This window comes from Furipterus horrens, unplaced genomic scaffold (genome assembly GCF_987537825.1).
Source record: "Furipterus horrens unplaced genomic scaffold, mFurHor1.1.pri manual_scaffold_8, whole genome shotgun sequence".
Taxonomy (NCBI): domain Eukaryota; kingdom Metazoa; phylum Chordata; class Mammalia; order Chiroptera; family Furipteridae; genus Furipterus; species Furipterus horrens.
The window spans coordinates 48,338,601-48,361,671 of NW_028327178.1; the positions used below are offsets into that span (position 1 = coordinate 48,338,601).

The 23,071-nt window shown below is 36.7% G+C and overlaps 1 protein-coding gene across 1 annotated transcript in view; it reads left to right on the plus strand.

Moving 5' to 3' along the window:
• Positions 1-23,071, plus strand: part of ARHGAP28 (Rho GTPase activating protein 28) — an 86,626-nt gene that overhangs the window by 1,697 nt on the left and 61,858 nt on the right. Inside the window, exons 2-4 of the mRNA XM_090285147.1 lie at positions 441-658; positions 8,595-8,687; positions 20,350-20,439. Of these exons, the coding sequence (XP_090141273.1) occupies positions 441-658; positions 8,595-8,687; positions 20,350-20,439 (401 nt within the window). The remainder of the gene's footprint in view (positions 1-440; positions 659-8,594; positions 8,688-20,349; positions 20,440-23,071) is intronic.

Sequence of the window (23,071 nt, forward strand, 5' to 3'; positions counted from 1 at the left end):
CTGTCCTAAGTCTTTCATTTATTAAATGGCAGTATTAGGATTTGAATCTGTCTTTGAGTGACTCAAAGAGTATTTTGTGTGCTATAAAACCCCTCTTTTTTATTATGGTTTTAGTTTAAATATTCATATTTTATCCTTTTTTTAATTGATAGTCCAGATATGGCTTGTATTTAACTGTCTGACAAGGAAAAGTGCCTTATCCAATCTGCCAATTAACCATACTGTACTAGAAAATGCTTTAAATTCTGACTTACTTAAAAAAAAATACAGACTTTTTATTCATTATTATAGGCCTTTTCCATAATTTGGAAAAAAAGGACTGTCTTAATATATTACTTACCAATATTTCTTATTCACTGATATGCAAGACTTACAGATATACATGTCATCCAATCACACAGAGAATGTTCTAACCTTCTCTTGGTCATGCCATTTTACAGAAGGAGAACTTGAAGCAGAGTGGTTGCAAGATGTGGGTTTATCAACCTTGATCTCGGGTGATGAAGAGGAGGATGGCAAAGCTTTGCTCTCCACATTGACTCGAACCCAAGCAGCTGCAGTGAAAAAGAGATATAATACTTACACCCAAACTATGAGAAAAAAGAACAAGCAATCTGTCAGGGATGTCAGAGACATCTTTGGAGTCAGTGCTTCTCCTGTAAGTAATAAATGCAGCTCAAACGGTTTGCTTTGGTTGGTTGGGAGTATGGGAAGGAGGAGAACATGGAAAAAGTATCAGAAAAGACCATTTACTTGCTAGGTTTTAAAGAAAACTAAGCAGACAGCACAGTCCAAAATTTTACAGATTTGAAACTTAAGCTACCATTCTTTATCTCCCATTCAGCAATCTCCCTCCACACTAAACTTATACCCTTTTTTGTTGAAGCTGTAGAATAACCTTTTGGCAGTGGAGCAAGTCTTTATGGATGGGATACCCAGAGCCTTTACTTAAATCTAACTGCTAAATGGAAACAGGTGCAGGAGTCCCGGGACAGTGGCCCCACTATTACAAGCAAGTCTCGGTGGTTTGTTTTAAATGAGGGCAGGGGTGGGAGAGTGCATAGGGTAGCCTTTATGGTCAAATAAATTAAGAAGGTAAAAAATTGCAAGATAGAAGCATTAATTAAGTAGGCGAGAGAATGATTTATAAAAAGCATGAGGGAAACGTCACATGTTTTATAAGGAAGGGCTGATTGAAAGCTCAGCTTACCCTGTGCAGTTCCATGGCCTTGATTTTATTTCTGAGGCTGTTCATCATGTTGTCCTATTTCAATGTTTGTTTCACTGTGCAGCTGTACCTTACAGCTTATTCATTTTCTGTAAAAGGTCCTATATGCAGATAGGATTCTTGGAACTTTGGGGGTGATTAGTATATAGGTAAAAGGGAAGTTGATATTCTGCTGCAGTTACAAATAAGGTTGCCTGAGGCAAATTAGTTAATCACTCTGATTTAGGGTTTTCACCTGTTTAATTATAATAACAATAATGACATAAATGAAAATTTCAAGGGTATTGGGTAGCAAGCATAGTTGAAGGCAGTTTCCTATTTGAGTTCCTTTAGGTTGTCTGTAAGTCATTTCTTCTCCTAGATATATTAATCACATTGAGTAGTTGCCAGAGCAGCTCACATATACTTAACCTCTGCATTTGTGCTAATATTGCACTATCCTCTAGAACTTGCTAGTGATAGAAATGTGTTTCTGTGCTGTTCAGTACGGTAACCCCAGTCACATGTGACACTAGCATTTGAAATATGGCTGGTGTGAATAAGGAACTGAATTTTTAAATTTTATTTAATCTTAATTGATTTAAATCTAAATAGTTACATGTGGCCTGTAGCTAATGAATTGAATAGCACACTTCTAGAATATTCTGTATATAATGACACACCTTGAGGTAAGTGTGTTTAGAGTTCTGTGCTGTTTGAACTTTCAGACTACTTGAAACCTATGTCCTTCTAGATAGTGAGATGTTCTACAGCTGTAATTAAATAAATAAAAGTGATGCCCACCAACTTCAGACAAGGGCTCCAGCCATAGGTTCCTGGCCAAGATGTCTACCAAGGAAAAGGCTTACCCTACTGGTTTAAATTCCCTGGGTCATTTTTCAGTTATCTTCCAGATTATCTTGAGTGAGTCCTGACAACTTGGGCTATATGCTTTCTTTCTCACTTCTGTTTCCAGCTAGTTTAGACAAAGGTTGTTGCTCTTTGCTAACAAACTATGAAATAGGAAAGGGTTTATTGGTTTCTCCTTTATCCTCCAGTTACTCAACAAAATGCATAAGTAGCCTCTTTAGGTTCCTAAAACTTTGGCCATCTGGTAACAAAGAAACAGGGAGAGAAAGAGATCTTGTTGTGCTCCCCTCCCTTCTTTTACTTAGATTCCTGAAGGGAAACATGAAGTGGACACTTACCCATTGGGGCTTTAAGTATAAAAAGAAATGAAGAGCCTTTTACTTTCCCATAATGCACAGGTGCCATAAACAGTTCGGTGTTCGACTCCAGCAAAGGCAGAGAAAGGGCTTAAGACAGTGCCTTTGTGGAGGTAGAGGCAGCCCAGGGAGGGAGGGGGGTGTCTCTTCCTCCTGTTGTCTTCCTGTTCTCCCCTTCCAATCTTGCTGTTGAAGCCCAGTTCTAAAATGAATGGAGGATGGGAATGAGACAGGGAGAATGGTTGTAGGTAACAAGGAGTAGAGGTCTGTGCTGTCTGAGCAAATGGGACGTCTGAAAATCAGTGAGAGCCTGGCATTGCATACGCTACTTAAAAACTCAGTTTGTCCTTTGTTAATATTTAAAAAGCAGTATTTTTAAAAATATTGTACATTTACAATATATAAGGCCTAATAATCATCTTCACAGATTTTATTTTTTATCCAAAAAAAAAAAAAAAAAAAAAAATCAGGGTCTGTTTCTCCAAGTAAAGAGATGTGAAAGTTTTTTAGGAATGTATCTAAAATTTTTAGTTTTCTATATGAATTTGACAGTTCCTCCCTCCCTCCTTCTTTTCCTCCAAGTATCTGTCCTGGTCTGTCTCTTTGTGAATGTGCTTCTCCTTCTCCTCCTCTTCCTCCTTCTCCTCCTCTTCCTCCTTCTCCTTTTCCACCTTTTTGTCTCTCTTGTCTCCCTCCCATATTTCCTACTACTCTTTACTTCTTCCTTTGTCATCATTTATCTACTTTAATAGAATAATTACCTGAAATTTTCCACTCACATCATAATTTTCATAAAGTAATTTTGCATCAATCTTAGACATATGAATTTGACCCAGCAAACTTACCTAGTGGAGATATAAACTCAATGATTTGAGAGATAGATGTGTAGATTGTACTAGTTTTTCTCTTAATTCTTTGCACATAGAAGCCCATGCTCAAAATCATTTTCCTTCAGAATTTTGAAGGTATTTGTCCATTATCTTCTTTCATGCACTATTGCAGCAATGCCTATATCAATCTCATTTCTTTATATGCAGATGTGGAAGCTTTTTAAATTTTCTTTTTATCATTGGAACCTTGAAAATTTTATCTGTTTCACCTTTTTTTAATGTAATTTTTAATCTGAAGGCAATAGTAAAAATAGTTCTTTTTTAATTGCTTGTGCTATTACAGTTGTCCCAATTTTCACACTTTGACCCCCTCCATCCAGACTGCCTGCCACTCCCACAGTCAATCCCCACATCGTTGTCCATGTCCATGGGTCATTTATACTAGTTCCTTGACTAGACCCTTTCTCTTTCTTTTCCCCCTTTTCCCCCTTTTCCCCCACTCCCCTCCCCTCTGGTCACTGTCTGTCCGTTGCTTGTTTCCATGCCTCTGGTTCTATTTTGCTCACTTGTTTGTTTTGTTCATTAGGTTCCTGTATTAGGTGAGATCATATGGTATTTATCTTTCACCACCTGGGTTATTTTACTAAGCATAATACTCTCCAGTTCCATCTATGCTGTCACAAAAGGAAGGAGTTCCTTCTCTTTTACTGCTGTGTAGTTTCCATTGTGTAAATGTACCACAGTTTCTTTTTGTTTTTTTTTTTTAGTGTATTTTATTGGTTATGCTGTTACAGTTATTTCAATTTCTTTTCTCTTTGCTCCCCTCTGCCCATTTACCCCCCTACACTCTAGCAATACCCCCGTTCTTAGTTCATGTCCTTGGATCATGCATATAAGTTCTTTGGCTTCACCCTTTCCTGTAATATTCTTAACATCCTCCTGTCTCTTTTGAGCCTACGAATTATGCTTCTTAGTCCCTGTGCCATCTCCCAATTGCTCCCCCTCCCCTCTCCCAGCTGATAACCCTCCAAATGATCCCCATACCTATGATTCTGTTCCTATTCTGGTTTGCTCAGTTGGATTTTGTTTTTATTTTTTTAATTCTGTTGTTGATAGTTGTGAGTTTTTTGTTATTTTAATGTTCATAGTTTTGATCTTTTTCTTAAATAAGTCCCTTTAACATTTCATATAATAATGGCTTGGTGCTGATGGACTCCTTTAGCTTTACCTTGTCTGGGAATCACTTTATCTGCCCTTCCATTCCAAATGATGGTTTTGCTGGACAGAGTAATCTTGGTTGTAGGTCCTTGCCAAGTATTCACATTGAATAGTCCTTGCCAGTCTCTTCTTGCCTGCAAAGTGTCCTCTGAGAAACCAGCTGATAATCTTATAGGCATTCCTTTGTAGGTAACTCTCTCCTTTTCTCTTACTGATTTTAAGATTCTCTCTTATCTTTAACCCTTGGCATTTTAATTATGATGTGCCTTAGCGTGGTCTTCCTTAGGTCTAGTTTGTTTGTGACTCTCTGTGTTCCTGAACTTGTATGTATTTCCTTTGCCAAATTTGGGAAATTTTCCTTCATTATTTTTTCACATAGGCTTTCAATTTCTTTTTCTTCCTCTTCTCCTTCTGACATCCCTATTATTTGGATGCTGGCACGTTTAAAGTTATCCCAGAGGTTCCTAAGCCTCTCCTCATTTAAAAAAAAATCTTGTTTGCGCCTTCTGTACTGGATGACTGTTTGTTTCTTCCATATGTCCCAAATCATTGATTTGAATCCTGGTTTCTTTTGCTGCACCACTAGTCTTGTGTGGATTTTCCTTTGTTTCATTTATTATAGCCTCCATTTCTTTCCTGTCATGCTTAATCGTGCCTGTCAAGTCTATGAGCATCATTGTCACCAGCATTTTGAACTGTGCATCTGTTAGGCTGGCTATCTCCTCATTGCTCAGTTCTCCCCCTGGAATCTTGATCTGCTCCCTCCTTTGGGCCATACTTCTCTGTCTCCTTAACTTGACAGCCTCCTGTGCTTGCCTCTGTGTCTTGAGTAGGGCTTTCGCACCTGTTATGTTATAAGGGGTGGAGCCTTAGGTATTGGTCAGAATGGGGGCGACCTGTTTCCCCACCTTGGGCCATTGTATGTGAGGGAGGGGTCTGAGAGGGAACAGTGCCACCTGCTCAGCACTCACCACTTTTCCACTAAACAAACAGACTCTGCTGAGGTACCAGCACCTCCTCTGCCACCCCAAACCCCACTGGTTTTCACATTGAAGCAATGAGGCTTTACTTTCCCCCCACTGGCAGAACTGTGAGCTGCCCAGTCTGGTCCTGGGCTGGGATTGTTCCTCAGGTTTCCTTCCTGACTTTTTAAATGTGTGACTGCACTTTCCACTGGCTGACTCCAGCCACTTCATTGCTGCTGTTGCTGCCACTGCTGTTGCCGCTACTGCCGCCACCACCACTGCCACTGCCACTACCGGTACCGGTTCTACTGCCTGTGCTCCCACAGTTGTCACCTCCTGGGTGCTGCCATGGGTGTGCCCCATCATTTCCTTTCCACCCTGGCTTCACCTCTTCTACCTGTCTGGATGAGTTTTTCTTCTTTATCTCTTTGTTGGGCTTCCCTTCAGTTTCTGGAACTTCTGATTGTTTTTTTATAGTTTTTGACATAGATGTAGTCCTTCTTTGTTGTGGAGGGAGAGATAATGTGTCTACTGATGCCTCCATCTTGGCTGGAAATCCTGTTTCACCTTTTTGAAAAATTCATTCTGGCCACTACTAAGTGAGCTCTTGTAATCTGAGAGCTCATTCATTCTTCAGGTTCCACATATTTTCTTCTGACACTTAAAACAAGTATTTATTTCATTCACCTTCTCAGTTATCTCCTCCTGGAATTACTGTTAGATAATTTTTGCACTGTTTGAATTGAACTTCTCTTTCTTTTAAATGTTTTTTTTTATATATTCCAAGCTTTCTTTGTGTGTATGTTTGTTCTACATTCTTGAATATCCCTTCAATGTCATATTTTATATTAGTAATATGCCTTTCATTTATTTTTAAAAGTTTAACAGTTATATTGTTAATTTACCATAGCTTCTCCTTGCCCTTGATTTTCTCATTATTTTAGCCATCTGTTCTTGTTTCTTGGCTATTATAACCTCTCAGCACTCTGAAGGTTCTAAATTAAGACCTAAATTCCAAGATTCTCTTATTTTTCTTAAATTATCTGTTTACTTCAGGGGTAAATGTTTATTTTTGGTGTCATTGTTTTTGTCTTTTGTTGCTATTCAATTGATTTTGATCCCTGGTTGTTGATTCATATTTACAGAGGATAGATTGATTGATTGACTAGTATAGGTAATGACTGTATTTTTCCTTACGTAGTTATGTAAACCTGTTTTCTCCCCAGAGCTATCTTGTGAATAGGAGTCTGGGTCTCTGTGAGTGGTGAAGCGTGTCCATATCAGCTGTCACATTTCATTTTAAGAGGCATAAATATGACATCAATGCCAAAATAGCAGATTCCTAATTAATTTTCATATCAGGCAAATCTAACTTGCCTTTTTATAGTCCTGTCCATATCCTTTCAGAAGTGCAATGGCCCCAATGAAGTGCAATTCAACTTTCTTTTTGTCTAGGACAACCACACACGCTAGGCCAACCACCACCATCCCCGAGGCAGGTGGTCACTCTGTCACCAAGAGGACAGTTCTTAGATTTTAACCTAGAATCGCATTTAGCTGCTACCTATTGCTCAGTGTTAGAGGGAGGAAAGGTCTCCTGGCCTCTTTGTTCAGAAAACCATTCTTCAGTTACTTTGTTCATTATTTTCTAAATTGAGAGATGCCTTTGCACTCTTTTTTATTTTCATTCTTATAGGAGCTTTTTTCTGGACCAGCATTTTACCTTCTACACATTTTCCTCTTGTACCTTTTTTCAGTCTGAGGTTTTTCTCTATTCTTATCAAATCATTCTTGTTTGTTTTTTATCTTCCAGGAACATTCAACAATTTCTGCTCTTCTAGTGGAAATGTTCAGTGGTTTCTAAAATTATTCTATGAAAAAAGTATCTCTCTTGACAGTTTCAATGATTTTCAGGGGAAAGAGAAAGTGGTGTGTCTATTCTGCTATCTTGATCCAATTTTCTTATGCTAATTAGTAGTATTGTTCCTTCCCAAAAATGTTTTTTTCCTTATTATAAATGTAATACATAATCTTTACTGGAAACTTAGATAATACAGACAAGGAAGGTAAAAAAAAAAAAAGAATATTTCTGTGGGTCAAAATAAAATTTATGATTTTATTAAATATCCAAAATATTTTATTTTTAATGGAGTGCTTACCATAAAGAAATAGAATATTTAACCCTTGTTTTAGTAGAGCCAGTATACACTAAATCACAAATACTAAATCAAACTCTGGATACATAACACAAGATTTATAGCCTTATTCATCATGAACAGAATTCCAGTGCCCAGATACATTTTTATAATATTCAGAAGATGTGAATCAAAATTTTTTTCAGTAACACATTTAATTGAGCAAAACAGTCATTCTAATGTATTTCCAATTTCATTATTGATAAATAATTGTTAAAGGTGATACTGATTTACAATTGACTATATAAGTGTGGTCATACATATTTTTAAAAATGTGATTATATCACTTATATACACTTGACTGTATGTAACAGAAAACCCAATAAATCACGAGTTATACAAATATAGATTTGTTTTTCTCTCTTTGAGAAGAAGCTAAAGGTACATGTTTCTTTTTCTTAGCATTGATTCAGCTTCTTTTTGCGTTTCTATTTTTTCTTTCATTGTTTTGCTTACAAGTTGGTTTGGCCATGATAGGCACCATGTCCGTATTCCTGGCAGTTCCTGGAACTTGTACCAACTGCTTCTGTCCCTCTGGCCTTCCCTTCCTGGAAATCTGCTGTGGTAGAATCCTATTTACCACCTTGTCCAGAAATGTAATATGATCATCTCTGAGCTATAAGAAAGGCTGGAAAGTCAAATTTTTAAAAGATGAACACAAAAGTTTCTTTAAAAAGTCAGTATTCTGCTAAGGAAGATAGGTGCCTAAGTTAGGGGTAGGCAGTTGACAGTATCTGGTCTCCACAGAGACCAGTGTCTGTCATCATCCTGGAAAGTGTCTATCATCATCCTGGCTAAATATAATGATCGGTACACACAGGCAAGTCATATGTATCTATAGCTCCACATATATGTATGAATGTACACATATTATACATAACACATAACTGAATACACAATGACCTTTAGGAGAATATGCCTGAATAAAATGCCCTTTCATTTTTTTTCAATAGCCAGATGATTTTTCTTGTATCCCAACTCCTCTTTTGGATGAGACCCTGGATGAAGAAGGGATATCAGCAGTTCCCTCCAGAAATGGTCTAATGGTAAGATAAAGCAAGAGAAATTAAGAATAAGGAGATTAGAAGACAGTGATTATTTCAAGGCAGTCAGGAACACATGAGAAAAAAAACCCTGCTTTAAAGACAAAAAGAAGTCTCTTATACTCAGGAATGAATAATTAAATAGTTAAAACCACAAATAACTACATGGCCTACCTGTATCTACAACATCAAAAACCACAGCCATAGCTACAGCCACAGCCATAAGGCAAAATGTGGGGGAGGGCATCAGCTAAACTTTTGTTCTCTTTGTTGAGTGAATAATGAAAAATTTTGCACCACCTTCCATGTAGTTTCCAATATTAATGTAATTCTCACTATAGGAAATACTTTGACATTTTAGATATGTTTTTAAATGTAAATATTTTGGGGGGAAGCAGCACAATAGCATCTTAAATATATAGCAATAAGTGGGGAAAAGTGCACTACCTAGCACAGGAGGTAGACATTTTTTATTATGTCACAGAAGGTGAGATGTTTCATTAGAGTGCACCTTGTTCATTTTAGTACAGAGTTTCAAAGGGATGTAATCGGAGTTCATAATTGCCAATTAAGCTATCTCAATAGATGGCTTTATTTTTGTGAGATGAATTCATGCCACTGTGATCTGTACTACTGGGCATGAGGCCTGTGTCCTTTTATTTCAGTGGTGCACCCCAAATAGCAAAAGTAGAAGGTCATGGGTTTGCTGATATCTTTCTCCACTTGGACTTGTGGCTGCAGAACACTTGCCGTGGGAGACTTTCCTCTATTATACTTTAGTATATTTCATTCTCTTTAGCTCAGCTTTTTTTTTCTTCCTAACAGAAGAAGAGTGACTCTTTGTTATTCTGAGAATAACCCCTGTACCACCTTTGATCTGATAAAGATGACGATAATGATGTATAGTTTCTATATGATCTATTTTCATCTTATATATATTTTGTATGGGGTACTCTATCATGGGTTACCTTTGGTCCTTTCCAAAATTCTTCTGCAGGGTTTGGACGTGAAAAATTTTTTGATCTGATAAAGATGACGATAATGATGTATAGTTTCTATATGATCTATTTTCATCTTATATATATTTTGCATGGGGTACTCTATCATGGGTTACCTTTGGTCCTTTCCAAAATTCTTCTGCAGGGTTTGGACGTGAAAAATTTGTGTCTTGGCTGCCAGTCTTTTACTGAGGGTAAGCCGAGGTCTGGAGGTAAGAGTCTGGTCAGTTGGGGCTATAAGCAATCCTGTTTGGCAGATTTTGTCTGTAATTCTTTTCTAATTTTATTGTATTTCTTTAAAAGGGCTAACTCTTTCTAGTCAGAGGTTTTTACAATTTCTATTGAGTTGGAAGCAGGCTTCCTGTTGCCTCCTCAGTGCAGGGAGTTCTATATACCTCACTTCCAACCAGGAACTTGACCCCAGGTGTCTGTTTCTCTCTTCCTGCCCCGTTTTCCTTCACAGCAGCCAGAGGAGGAACAAGTCAGAGTAGACACTGGCCTGTTTCCAAATAATGGGTTTCTGTGAGCCTTTGCCCCATCTGTCTCTACCTATATTTTGATTGCCTCCTTTTCACCTCACAGCGGAGAAGGGATTCCTACCATAGGGTTATAGAGACAGCCGAACACATGACACCCAGCACTTCACAGATAAGATCCACAGCAACTTAACAGTCACATATTCTCACAGCCTGGGGGAAGAGGACACCACACAGCACACAGGAACCACATGTGGGGTGCACTCGAGAGCTGAGGGAACAAGCAGGCTGCAGGAGGCAGGCTTTGTAGTAACAAGAGGGTAGGGTGCCCCCTGGTTCCCATGGGAGGATGTGATTGGCTTGTTTCAATGTTTCACAGGCTGGCAAGGAACTGAAAGCCACCAGTAAGGAATAATGAGGAATTGTGTCTGGTCCCCTGGATAAGGGCATTGTCTGGCTGGTGTACCTTATCTGCAGGAGCAGAACGGGAGGGGAGAGAGTGGTTAGGCCACTCACAGCCTTCCTGATTTTACCAGCTGTTCTGGCAGCACATAACAGAGGGCCTCCTGTTAGGTCTTGGGCCTGCTGCTGACACTCCCACCCCTAGCTGTGGACTTGCATGATTAGTATGGACTTATTTTCTTTCTTTTCTCTTTTGTCACTTTTACTGATCACCTTTTACTTCAATTTCATGAAGGTGTATCTCCTTTTAAAGGTTAATCAAGGGGCAGGTGTGGTGCCAAACATGTAAAGAAACTTCTTACTGAGATGAAAGAGAACATTTAAGTTCTACTTTAGCCATAACCCTGAGCTGCTCACAAGTGGATAGAATGAGAAAGCAAATACACCTGACCCATGAACGTATAGGCAGTTTAGACTCCTGTTGTTCAAGGGTCAATTGTACTGTTCTTTCTCACAGGAGGATGATGAGGGCTAGCATTACAGAATGACTACTCAGAAAGGTAAAAATATTCATTTGCATAACACATATATTTCAAGATGTTGCACCTTCTTAGCAGATTGCACCTTTTATTTTATCCTTTGAGCAAATCTGGCAAGAAATATCTTTGGATACTAAATTTTCATATACAAAAAGCTTAAATCCTAACTTGGTGAGTATCAAAATACGAGGCCCTAAATCAATTTCTTTCAGATATTTGTAAATGTTCATCAATGTTGAGAAGTCTAATGCCTCTCTAAATCTTATTCCTTTATTTATATCCTGTTCTTATTTTCATAGTTCCTGAAGTTTTTAGGATTGTTATTATTGTTTGAGACTTGAACTGTCATCAGGATATAAAATCATTTTTTAAATCATAATTAGCACTCAGTGTTTTGTTTCTGAAAAATGTTATTTTTAGTTCTGAACATTCTCTTCACCTCATTTCTCTAATTATTGTATTTTCTCATTTTCTCTATTTTTTCCTTTCATTGATTTCATTAAATCACTTATCCCTTAAATTTTCTTTTATATTTTACATATCTTTTTTGTTTGTTTTGTATGCTAGTAAAGATTTTATGTACATCATTTTGTAGATCCCTAATGCTAATACTTGCCCTGAGTGGTTATAATTTAACTGTGATTAATATTTTAAATTCAGCAACTTTTCTGTTAATTGCTTTTTTACTGACTTCCTCTTTATTGTAAAAGTTAGCTTCTGATTTATGGATACAATAACCTCTTAAATCCCTCTGAAATTATTAAATCTTTATAAGCTGCCTTTTCTTCCCTCAGCTATCTCTTTCTCCCAGACTGTTTATCACTACATGTCTTTTTCAGGATGTTAATTTTCTCCATGGCTGACTATTTTATGTTGATTTTCTTCAATGACTGGTGATATTGGTGATTAATTTATATTTATTAATGAATTGGGTTGATTATTTAATGACTTAGGATATGTCATTGCTTTATGATTTCCTGCCATTATATAGATATTTTTCCAATAACTTTCTTGTGTAAGAGGGAAGACTTTGAGTCCTGTATAAGTACATAAAGTATGAGAATAGTGTGTAAATAGAAGTTAAACAGCACACATGCATTAGTATACACACATACTCAAACATGTATCTTCAGTGTCAAAGGGAGAGCAGTGAACAATTTATTTTCTATCCTAGACTAAGCTGATATTTTTCTTTTATTTTCCCATCCATGTCTTTTGTGGAGATTCAGAGTAACCTGATTAAAGTCTTTTTTTTGTCCCAACACTGGACATCTTACCAAGGCAGATAGTTCATTTCATTTAGAGTGCTTTTCTTGGGTTCATATATAGATACTGCCTGCTGTTTAGTATAAAGGCAGCTGTTGGGAGGTCAGCTTGGTCCCTCTGTTGAGAAAACTTCACAGTAAATTATCCTGGCCATTACCCTGGGGCCCTGTACTGACCTTTGTAATTTTCACTCTGAGCTTTGTTGTTTGTTTATCTATTTGTTGTTGTTGTTGTTGTTTTTGTGGATCTGTCCTTTCTTTGCCAGCAAGGTTATCTTACACTGTTCTTAGTCTGAGAAAATCTCTACAGTTATGAAATCAATTACTTACTTTTTAATTGCAGGAATTTCTAACAAATTCTGACCTGTTATTGGAACTTTGTTGGATTCCAATGCCATTTGCAGTTTGTTCTTATAAAAATATACACTTCCCCTAATTTTGAGTGATTGGGAATGGTACGCCTCAGTCCTCCATCCTCACCTAATTTTTCTTGTAGTGCCTCCTCAGTTGTTTACACTTCAGGGTAGATAGTGTTTTTGTTATTAATATAATGCATATACTTTTGGAGAAAGAAAGTATGGAAAAGCAAGATGAAAAATAAATGTTCCTAAGGTGTCATATAAAAGCTATCATCTTATTTTGGGGAATGCCATTGTACTGCAAGTGCTGCTAAAAATCTTAGAGCATATGCAAGAGATCTACTGTGTAGCCCATCATTGTCAGAATAGTCTCCAAATATACTTCCTGTATAATGAAAACCAGAGCTTTTCCAGTCCTCTGTGACTGAGAATAAAATGTTTGTCATATGTATTTGTGAGATAATCTAATGTATTTCTAATTTCATAACTGAAAAAATTATTCTTGCTATTGATTTATAAATCATTGCAAAATATAGTCATGAAGTCTGATATTATAATAGCAGTTTTATTAGTAAGCTGTGTGACTTAGACCTAAAATTAGAGACTTATTTTCCTTACAAAATAAGGAATCTGAGGCTGGTATGGCTGATATTTTTTACATGGATCTACCAATTTCTTCATCTTTTCATTCTGGCCCCCTTAGCATATGGGCTAATATTTAATGTTCAGAGAATGTCTGGGCATCACAGGCACCTTGTCCGTGTTCTAGAGGAAGCCTCAGCCAGCTGATTTCTTCCACTTCAGCAATAAGGTATTAGCCTTCTGAAATGCTTCATCAAGTATGATTCTACTCTAATTTCACTGGGTGTAACCACCCCAGGATCACACTTAATCTTTTTAGTTAGACACATAGCATTTCAGAGGAAATCATGATATTCTTAAATCAAAGAAGAAAAGTGGATTTTGGCAGGCATTTAGCAGTGCCTGCTTTTGAGACCAAATTCTATTACAGTGCATATTTTTAAGGATTAATATGATTATGAACAAATTGCTGACATGGCTGTACATTTTTACAGGTTCTAGTGTACTGCATAATTGAATAAACAATCACGTTGGAAAAGCTATGCCTGGATAAAAATTACTTTCATTTCTCTCATTAGCCACGTGATACCTGTGACAATAATACTACTGAGGAGGATAAAGAGCTGCCTGTAGTTACCAAAACAAGTGGTTCCTCAGTAAGTTACAGCAGGAGAACTGGGGGTAGGGATGAAAGAAGAGCTTTTGCTTTAAAACAATCATGCAAAACTTCAAGACAGTGCAACATAACTAAGGTGGCTGGACAACCACAGCTGTCTACCTTTAACTGATTTGTAGGAAAACATTCACTGGTAGTAAATGAACCCATGTTAAATCCAAAAATAACTGCACTCTATAAAAACAGATACATACCCAGAAAACCGATGATTGTACACATTTCTTTTTGACAAATCTAGTTCCTTTACATTTTTTCTTTCATTAAAAAAAAAAAAATCTCATAGGGCTGTTCTCTGTGGAGTCACAGGTCCACTTGTCGGAGCAGCAGCAGGTGTCCTTTGGGCACCATTTGCAGACAATATTTTCCATCCTAGGTGTCCAGTCCCTACCCCTGCCATGTTTGTACAGAACCACTTCCACTTCTTACTTACCCAAAGGAGGGCAAAGTCAGGCAACCTCCAGAAATGACAGCTTCTATCAAACTGCAAATGGAAACAGTTGCTTTATGTATGGTGTATCCCAGAGCCTTTTCTCACATTTGTTTCTGCTTGCATTCTTATTGTAAGCTACCTTTTCTCTCCCTTGATGGAGCTGATATAATCTATTTTCTTTTTTATTTTTCTATCCTTGTAGCCTCGTAACTTCCTCCAGGAGAGAAAAAAGCAATATGGTGAATCCTAGTAGGTCTTCCCTCCCTGCAGAAATGGTATTGTAGAGACATACATACTCAGAAAGGGCAGGCATATATTGAACCCAGGTGTGATTACTCACACCTTTGGTCATTTTCCCTTATTATTAGGAGGAAATAATAACTGTCTTTTTTCAAAATTTTCTCCATTTGCTTTCTTCTTAGGTGTTGTTTTGATGGGAAGGGAGTTGGATTTTGGAAGAGTTCACATTATCTCTGGAATATCTCTGTCCCACCATCACTCATGTCAATGCTGCTGGGATTCTCTTTTCCTGTTTTTTAGTTATGTTTTGTTGACTCTTCTATGTTTTAGGAGAGAGAGGCTTGGTCATTTGACATAACTCTTCCATTTTAGCCCAGAATATAATCCCTGTTTTTTATAGAAAACTCCCTTGTTTTATATTAAAAATTATTCACAATCTGTTCCATTCTGATATCTCCAACCTTGAGTTTTCTTGACTTAATCACACTAATTGTCTAATTTTTTTTTAATCAAGTTTCTCTTTTAGGAACACACCCTGAGTTTTTCAGTCATAAAAATTTGCTCAGTCTTTTCTCATCTTTTAAAATGAGCAAAGGATTTGAACAGACACTTCACCAAAGAAGATATATGGATGGGAAATAAACTCATAAAATGGGGCTCAGTATCATTAGTGATTATGGAAATAAAGCCACAATGAAATATCTGTACATACCCTGTACAGTGGCTGAAATTTAAAAGTTTGATCATACCAACTGGTGCTAAGGATGCAGAGCAACTGGGACTCTTAAGACATTGCTGGTGGGAATGCAAAATGGTCCATCCACTTTGAAAAATAATTTGGCAGCTTTTTAAAATGTTCAGCATATATCAACCATAGTCCCAGTGATTCTACTCATAGATAATATATTAATATATTTATACAGAGACTGCCTACAAGTGTTTATATCATAATGGTCCCAAACTCAAAATAACCCAGTTTTTTTTTTTTTTTTGCAGATAAATGGATGGACAAATTGTAGTATGTCCATACAATTGAACACTAGTCAGCAAAAAAAAAAAAAAAAAAGGCAATGAAGTATTGATACAAACAATAGAGATATACAATGAACTGTGGATATACACAGTAGAGGTGGATGGATCTCAATAATTATGCCATGTGGAATAAGCCAGAAAAAGAGATTCAGCTGATATAAAATTATAGAAAATGTAAACTAACCTATAATGATGGAAAGAAGATTAGTGATTGCCTGGGGACCTGGGTGTGAATAAGGAGGGGAGGGGAGGAGAGATGACAAAGAGACATGAGGACATTTTGTGGGGTGCTGGTTTTGTTGGTTGTTTTGATTGTAGTGGTTTCACAGGTTTAGTTTTCCAAATTCATCAAATTGTACACTTTATACTATTTAAATATGTGCAGTTAATGGTATATCAGTTATACCACAATAAACCTATTAAAAACAGTCCATACAATGCTTTATGATTTCATTAATACCCAAAGTGTTTATTTTGCAATAGGCTACTTACAATAAAGAATAGTCTATTCATGTATTACTTGTGGTTGACCCTTGAGTCCAAATCACCATTGCCACTGAATCTGGGCAGGTACAAAGGACTTGCAATCCAATCTACAATCATCACAGACTTACTTGACAAATCACTTGTATAGATAAGAGACAACATTTCCCATGTGTGCATTTGACATAAATGAATTATTCAATTGAGGTGTTAGTTTATTTAAAAGGCAGTCAGTCAAGTTTACTTTCAGTGCCTTAAGGAAAATCAAATAGCTACACTTGCTATTGATTCACAGTTCACTGCAAAATATAATCATACCATCTGTTAACAGTTACATATGTGTTTGCTTTATAGAAAAGAAGAACCTTGATTTAAACAAGTAGGGGTATGTTTTAGTCACAAAACAGGAAAACTAAGGGTAGGAAGACCAAGGCTAGAACAACTGCAATACAACGTAAACTGTAGCATGAATGTCTAACTTTTTGCTTTCATGCTGCCACCTTAGCATGTGGATTTAATCATTACACTTACCAGATGGTCAGCAAAATATGGATACCATGTTGATGCTTCAGTTAGGAACATGTGCCAACTCACTGTCCATTATTAACAGAAAACCTTAGTTCTGGACAACCTGCACAGCAGAATTTCTCTTATTGTTCATGGAGTGACTGTTAGTTAAACTCTTATTTTAGTTGCCTGAATCACATTCCTTTAAGTTACATAAGCTTCTTAAGTTATTTTTGTTTACCCTCTCTTCAACTTTTTTGAATTTTGAATTCATTGCTGGAGTTCTGAACTTTCACAAGAATTTGCCTGTTATTTCATTCATCTTGGTCACAACTCAGTGAGTCCTTTCTATCTAAGAACTGTTTTCTTTCTTCAGTTTAGGAGTTGTCTTATGTTATGTCCTCTAGAACACATGTTAAATGGTTGTTGCTTTGCTTGAATTGGATTTTAAGAGCTCCTAACATTTTTTATCATGTTAGTTTGCTTTGTGTTTTAAATTTCTTCAACTTTATCTTCCAATTAGTAATTTTTTTTGGTCATTAATGTATTACTTTTTAGCTTATCTCACACTTTTTGTAAATTTCATCAAACTCGTTCTTCTGTCCCAGGAACAGCTTTTTTCTCTCTGGTGTACCAATTAGTATAATCATAGGTTCTTGATTTATAGCAATGATCCATAAATTACTGTAAAAAAATAATTCAGTTATTTTTAAGGAGTCAAATTACTGTGATGTGTTTTTTTTATTGAAGTATACTTTACAATTAATAAATTCATATATTTTAGGTGTATAATTCAATTAGCTTTAACAAATGTTTACACCTATGTAACCACAGTCAAACAAAATATACAACATTCCTATTGCCCCAGAAAATTCTCTCAGACCTTTTCCAGTCTAGTGTCTTCCCACTCTTGCAGAGAGGCAAGCCTTAAGGTGGTTTCATCTTTCATGTAAATGGAATTATAAATATAATATGCACTTTTGCATTTGGCTTATTTTACTCGTAATACTAATTTTTATATTCATCTATTTATTGCTTGTATTATAAGGTTGGTACTTTTATTACTATTATTATTTCATTGAATAAACTATATTGGTATATCTGTTCACCTGTTGATATATATTTGGATTGTTTCCAGGTTTAAACTTTTATAAGTAATACTTCCATGAATATTCATGTAATATAAAAAAAGGATATGCTCATTTCTCTTGGGTAAAATGCTTATTATTGGCAAACACAGATACCCACATTCCCATTGTTCATAGCTCTTAAGCTCAGCAAGGACTAATTTAATAGATAAATTAAAAATAACTAAATTATATCATTTTAAAGCATCTACAAGCAGAAATGTTAACAAATACTAGTTTGTTTGTTTTTTAATGTGTGTCCTAAATGAAGAATGTTATCAACTAAACCTTAGCCCTTGTGGATGAGCTCATAAAGAAAAATAACAAACTACCATTTAAATATTTTTTCAGTAATTCAAAGTTAACTAAGATGTAAATATTTAGTTTTTTCCAGTTATTTTCTAAATGTAAACATCTTGTGTGGAGAACATAATAGCTTTTGGAATGTGAGGCAATAGGTAATGCAAACAGTGAAATGTCTGCCGGAATGAGAGCACCATCTGGCCAGGGGAGTGCACATCTCTCCCTGGGTGACAGCAAGTATCCTCAGGTTTTAGCTTTTGCCTCCAGGGCTGGGAGAGCTTCTGACCAAGACCTTGGATCCTGGTTGTTTTTTCTGGCTTAGCTCCAAGTCCCTCCCCAATAGCCCTATCTATCATAATCCTGTCAGAGCAGCAAGGCCCGATGATCTACCACAGACACCATCCATGAAGACATGGGGCGGAAAGTGTTCCACAAGGTTAAAGATCCCACACTTTCAGGTGGAACTACAGCTCTCCAGGCCCCTAAATTCTCTGCAGTTACTGGTTTATGATTGATTACTGTAGGAAATTGCTGTGTGTTTCCCCTACAATAGATCAATTTCCCCAAAAGGCCAAAATTATGTTCTTGGGAGGGAGTGGGGTATACTTAACTTTAAGTTGCATGGAGGAGGCAGGTAGCTTAGTAAACACTCCCCCAATACAAAACCAATGAAGGTAATGAAGAACTCTTAATTTATTACTTCAAGTCAAAGCTGATATTATTTTCCAGTCTCCCCTCCATGTCTTTTTTTCTCACCTCCCAAGTTTCCTCTCTTAGATCACTATACTCATCTAAAAACCAACATACCCCCAAGGTAATTAGTTCATTTTATGTAGACTGCGTTTTGGGGGTTTTATATTAATATTTACATGTTTAAGGGAGAGAAATCTACTTGGCGCCTCTTTTGTAAACATTTTTAACTATTTGCCCACAGACCTTTCTGCTATGTGTACAATCTATGTTATTTGTTTTTCTCTTCCCTCCCTGCAAGTTTCCCTTAAATTTTTTAAAAAATTTATTATTTTAATTCTACTTTTAGGGAGAGGTATTTATTTTATCAAACCTATTCTATTTGTTTTTTATCTAGAAATTTCTATCAGTTGATCTGCTACAGAATTATTTACTGGTTTAAAGTGCTATTCAAAATCTGTTCCTTTAACAAATATGTTTTCTACTGTTTTTAGTGGTTTGGGGTGGAAGGAAATATGATTGTCTATTCACCATCTTGACTTAATCTTTTTACTAGTTCTTGTGCTTTATTTGTTTCTTTAAAAAATGTTTCTGTTCATTTTATAAAGTAATGCATACTATCTATAGAAAATTTAGAAAACACAGTCAAGCAAGATGAATGAGAGCTTTTTAAAAGCTAAAATAGTATGTTTTCTTAAGTATGATTGTACTCAATTTTGTAACAGGTTCCTTTCCTTTAGTAAAGGTAAGAATATTTATACCTTGAATTTCAGTAAAGCCATTGTATCCTGAAGCAAAATTTCTTAGTTCCAGCTTTATAAGTAAAAAAAAAAAAATTTGGTACTATTGCTACTGAATTCTAACCTCTGAAAAAGGTAGTTTTAGAGTCTGTTAAAAAAAATAAGATTAGACGAGTTAAGTTTGTGTTTGGCTGCATATAATAGAAAACTACAAGTTCTTTTGCTTCTCATTAAGAGACGTGGTCCAAGTCTGACAGAGCAGCTATGTGATGACCCTTAGCATGGATTCAACCACATCTGATCTGTCTGACATTCTTCCCTGTGGGCATCATCCTTATTCATACAAGATGCTTGGCAGTTCTAGGCCTTCATCTATGTGCTGTCATGAACATGCGTCAGCTGACCTTGTTTTCTTTGTTCAGGAAAGCTGTAGCTTTTCTGGAAGGACTCTTGGTAAAATTACCCTGACACCTCATTGGCTATACTTGTCACATCACCACTCTTAGCTGCAGAAGAACCTGGAGATCAAATTCTTTAGTTTAATACCTAAGTCCTTGGAACAAAACCAAGATATTGTTAAGGAAAATGGAGTTTGTGGCAGGCAAAAGAAGTGTTTGCCACAGTGGCCACTGTCAGAAGCTGTTTAGGTGGCTCACAATAATGATCCCTGAGGGCTGGATGCAGTTGTTTGGGCCCAATCAGTCATAGCTTGATAGATTGCCACACATATCTAAATAAGTACACATAAGCAGAGGGCACAAACATGTTAGAAAATATTTGCCTGAATAAGAATGGTACTTTCATCTCTCCATTTAGCCAGATGGTGCTTCTCTCAACAGTACTACTTTGTCAGATGGGTCCCAGGATGAAGAAGGGAAGTTTGCACTTCCTAGGAGTGACTCTGTGGTAAGTCATCGCATGCCAAAATAATTGCATGTCAGGGCAAAATTGCAAATTCGAGGCAAAAAGAAGCAGTTTTTTCAAAACAGATAAGAAAAACTCGAACTAAAATTGCCAGAAAACCATGGCTGCTGGTAGACCCATCAACTTTGTAATAATTAGGAAGGAGACCCCAAGCTAAGGAATGGGTAGATTTCAGTTTAAAAGAGGACTTCCAAAATTAATACCACTGCAGCCATAAACCAAAGTATGTTCTTTATGTGTATCAAGCATGGGGGAATTCCTTAGCTTTTCTCCTTTTAGTTGAGTTCACACACATGATCTGGCCTCATTCTGCCATCTTAATCCAAAATCCCTTTACCTACAGAATAAATTAAAACGTCTCATCCTGATATTTAAGGTTTTCCACTATTACCTACATCTCCAGCCTTAGCTCTCAGGATTCACTCATGCAAACCCTCCACTCCATATGAAGTCACTCACTTGGCCTTGAATAGCAGAACCTGTTATCATCTCCCCTCTCCCCACCTTCATTGGGAATCCCCACATGGTGCCTCTGTGCAGGTGCTCTGGCAGGGGTTGATATAATGGACCAGAAGAAGTGAGAGATCCTGTTGGATGAGGTAGCGATTGTCTGATGGCAAGGTGATGGACAACAACAGATAGCACTTCAGACAGACAGAAGGAGGGTGCACATTCAGATGTTCCTGCAGGGCAATAGTTTCTCCTCTGTTGTCTCTTCTGAGGCACAGAATAGCTAACATTCACCAGCACAACACACTCCCAGTATATCCCCATTGTTCTCAGAGATAATGCTATTAGTTAGCCCCACGAAAATTAGTTTTTCTGTTGTGTTTTTGGTTTTTGGTTTGGAGTTGCTTTGTTTTGTTGCACATTGATCACATAAATAAAATAATGTGAGTGACTTTTGCCAATGAGTAACTTAAAAATAACACTATAGACGTTGGCATAGATAGGATAATTACCCACAACTAGCTATACATTCAGCCCTTACTTTCCCATTTAACACCATGCATTGGAATGAAAATGAGTGAATATGTCTCAAATAATTATCTCCAATCCACGCTACTTATTAAAGTAAGTCATTCGTAAATTTTAATTAAAGTACTGGAAGTGAGTATTTACCTATAATATACCTTAACACAATTGTGCTGTACTCTAGTGACTGGGGATTCCTGCTTTAAGTTTTTGCCTAGGATACTTTATGTTCTGCCTCAGCAGGTGGTACTCATATGCCCAAGACTTAAATATTAGCCTTAAGTTCACTACCCTCTCCCCTCTACATGCCCATCACTGACACCTGTGGATTTTATCATGTTGAGTAGTTCTAGAATATTTCTATTCCCCATTTTTTCCTACAACTACTTCCTTAGTACAGAAACTTACCATCATCTTTCTGTACTGCTGAAATAGCCCCTTAAATCATCTCCTGGACTTTATAGTTTATACCTTCAAACTCATCTTTCTGACAGTTGTATGTCTTGCTTAAAGCCCAGAGTCATTCCTCCCCACCTTCCTGACATAGTCTGACCCCTCATCTGCCTCTAGATGACTTTTCCACCCCAGGCTTTTGGTTCCAGGTACACACCAAGCAGAAATTAAAGCAGTATATTTGCACAATTGAATGGCTAAAGAAAAGCCAGTTGGATAGGCCTTGTTTTTGAGGTTTTTCCATGGCAGTTCTGACATGCCTAGTCCAACTTTTTTTCCTCTCGAATCAGTCATATCCTGGGACCCAATGTATAAATACAATATTGCATGTCTTGTGCATAATTATTCTAAAAGATATTATTTTGTGTACTATGTGTTTCAGATTAGTGTACATTGCCATATAATTCAAAAAGAAAAGCCAACATATAAATAATGCAGTCAAGTATCTAAGTGTCATACCAGCTAAAATACCAAATAAATCTTGAACAAAAGAAGACTGATGCTAGTCATGTTTTTTCATATCTTTATTTTTTTCTGTCAGCTTCTACATATCTGGTTGCTTGATTCATTTATTCATACATTCATTCATTCATTTAACAAATACTTACTGAACACATATTGTCTGCAAATAGGCTTCTTGAAAATTTGAGAGCACAGGAGAAATAAATTATCTTTTATGTGAATTAAATAGAGTTCCCTGGGATAAGATAAAAACTCAGATTTTGGTTTTATTTTCATCTTGTTTTCTGAAAACTGATTGAATATTGATAATGACATAAATAAAAGCTTCAGCAAGAAAATCTAAAAAAGAAAAAAAAAAGTCTCATTCGTACCAGTCTCTAACATGACTGACTTTGGTTTGTTACGCAGAGTATCTTTACGTAGAAATGTTAAACAAATTAGTTATTTGTCAGACTAACCCACAGATGCCAGCTTAACCCTTAATGTACCTTCATTGAAAATCATTCTAGAACATCTTACAAGGAGATAAATACATTTTGCTTCCCGTGCTTCTTGGTTATATGAGCCACAGGCACCGTAGTTTGGTTCCCCACTCTCTTCTAGATGGTAGAATTTCCAGTAATTCAGTGAAGCATGGGCAAGGGCTTCAGAGGTCCTGGCCATGACTTCTGCAAAGGTAAATCTGACCTGCCTAGATAAGTACCCAGGGACATTTTACTGTTGC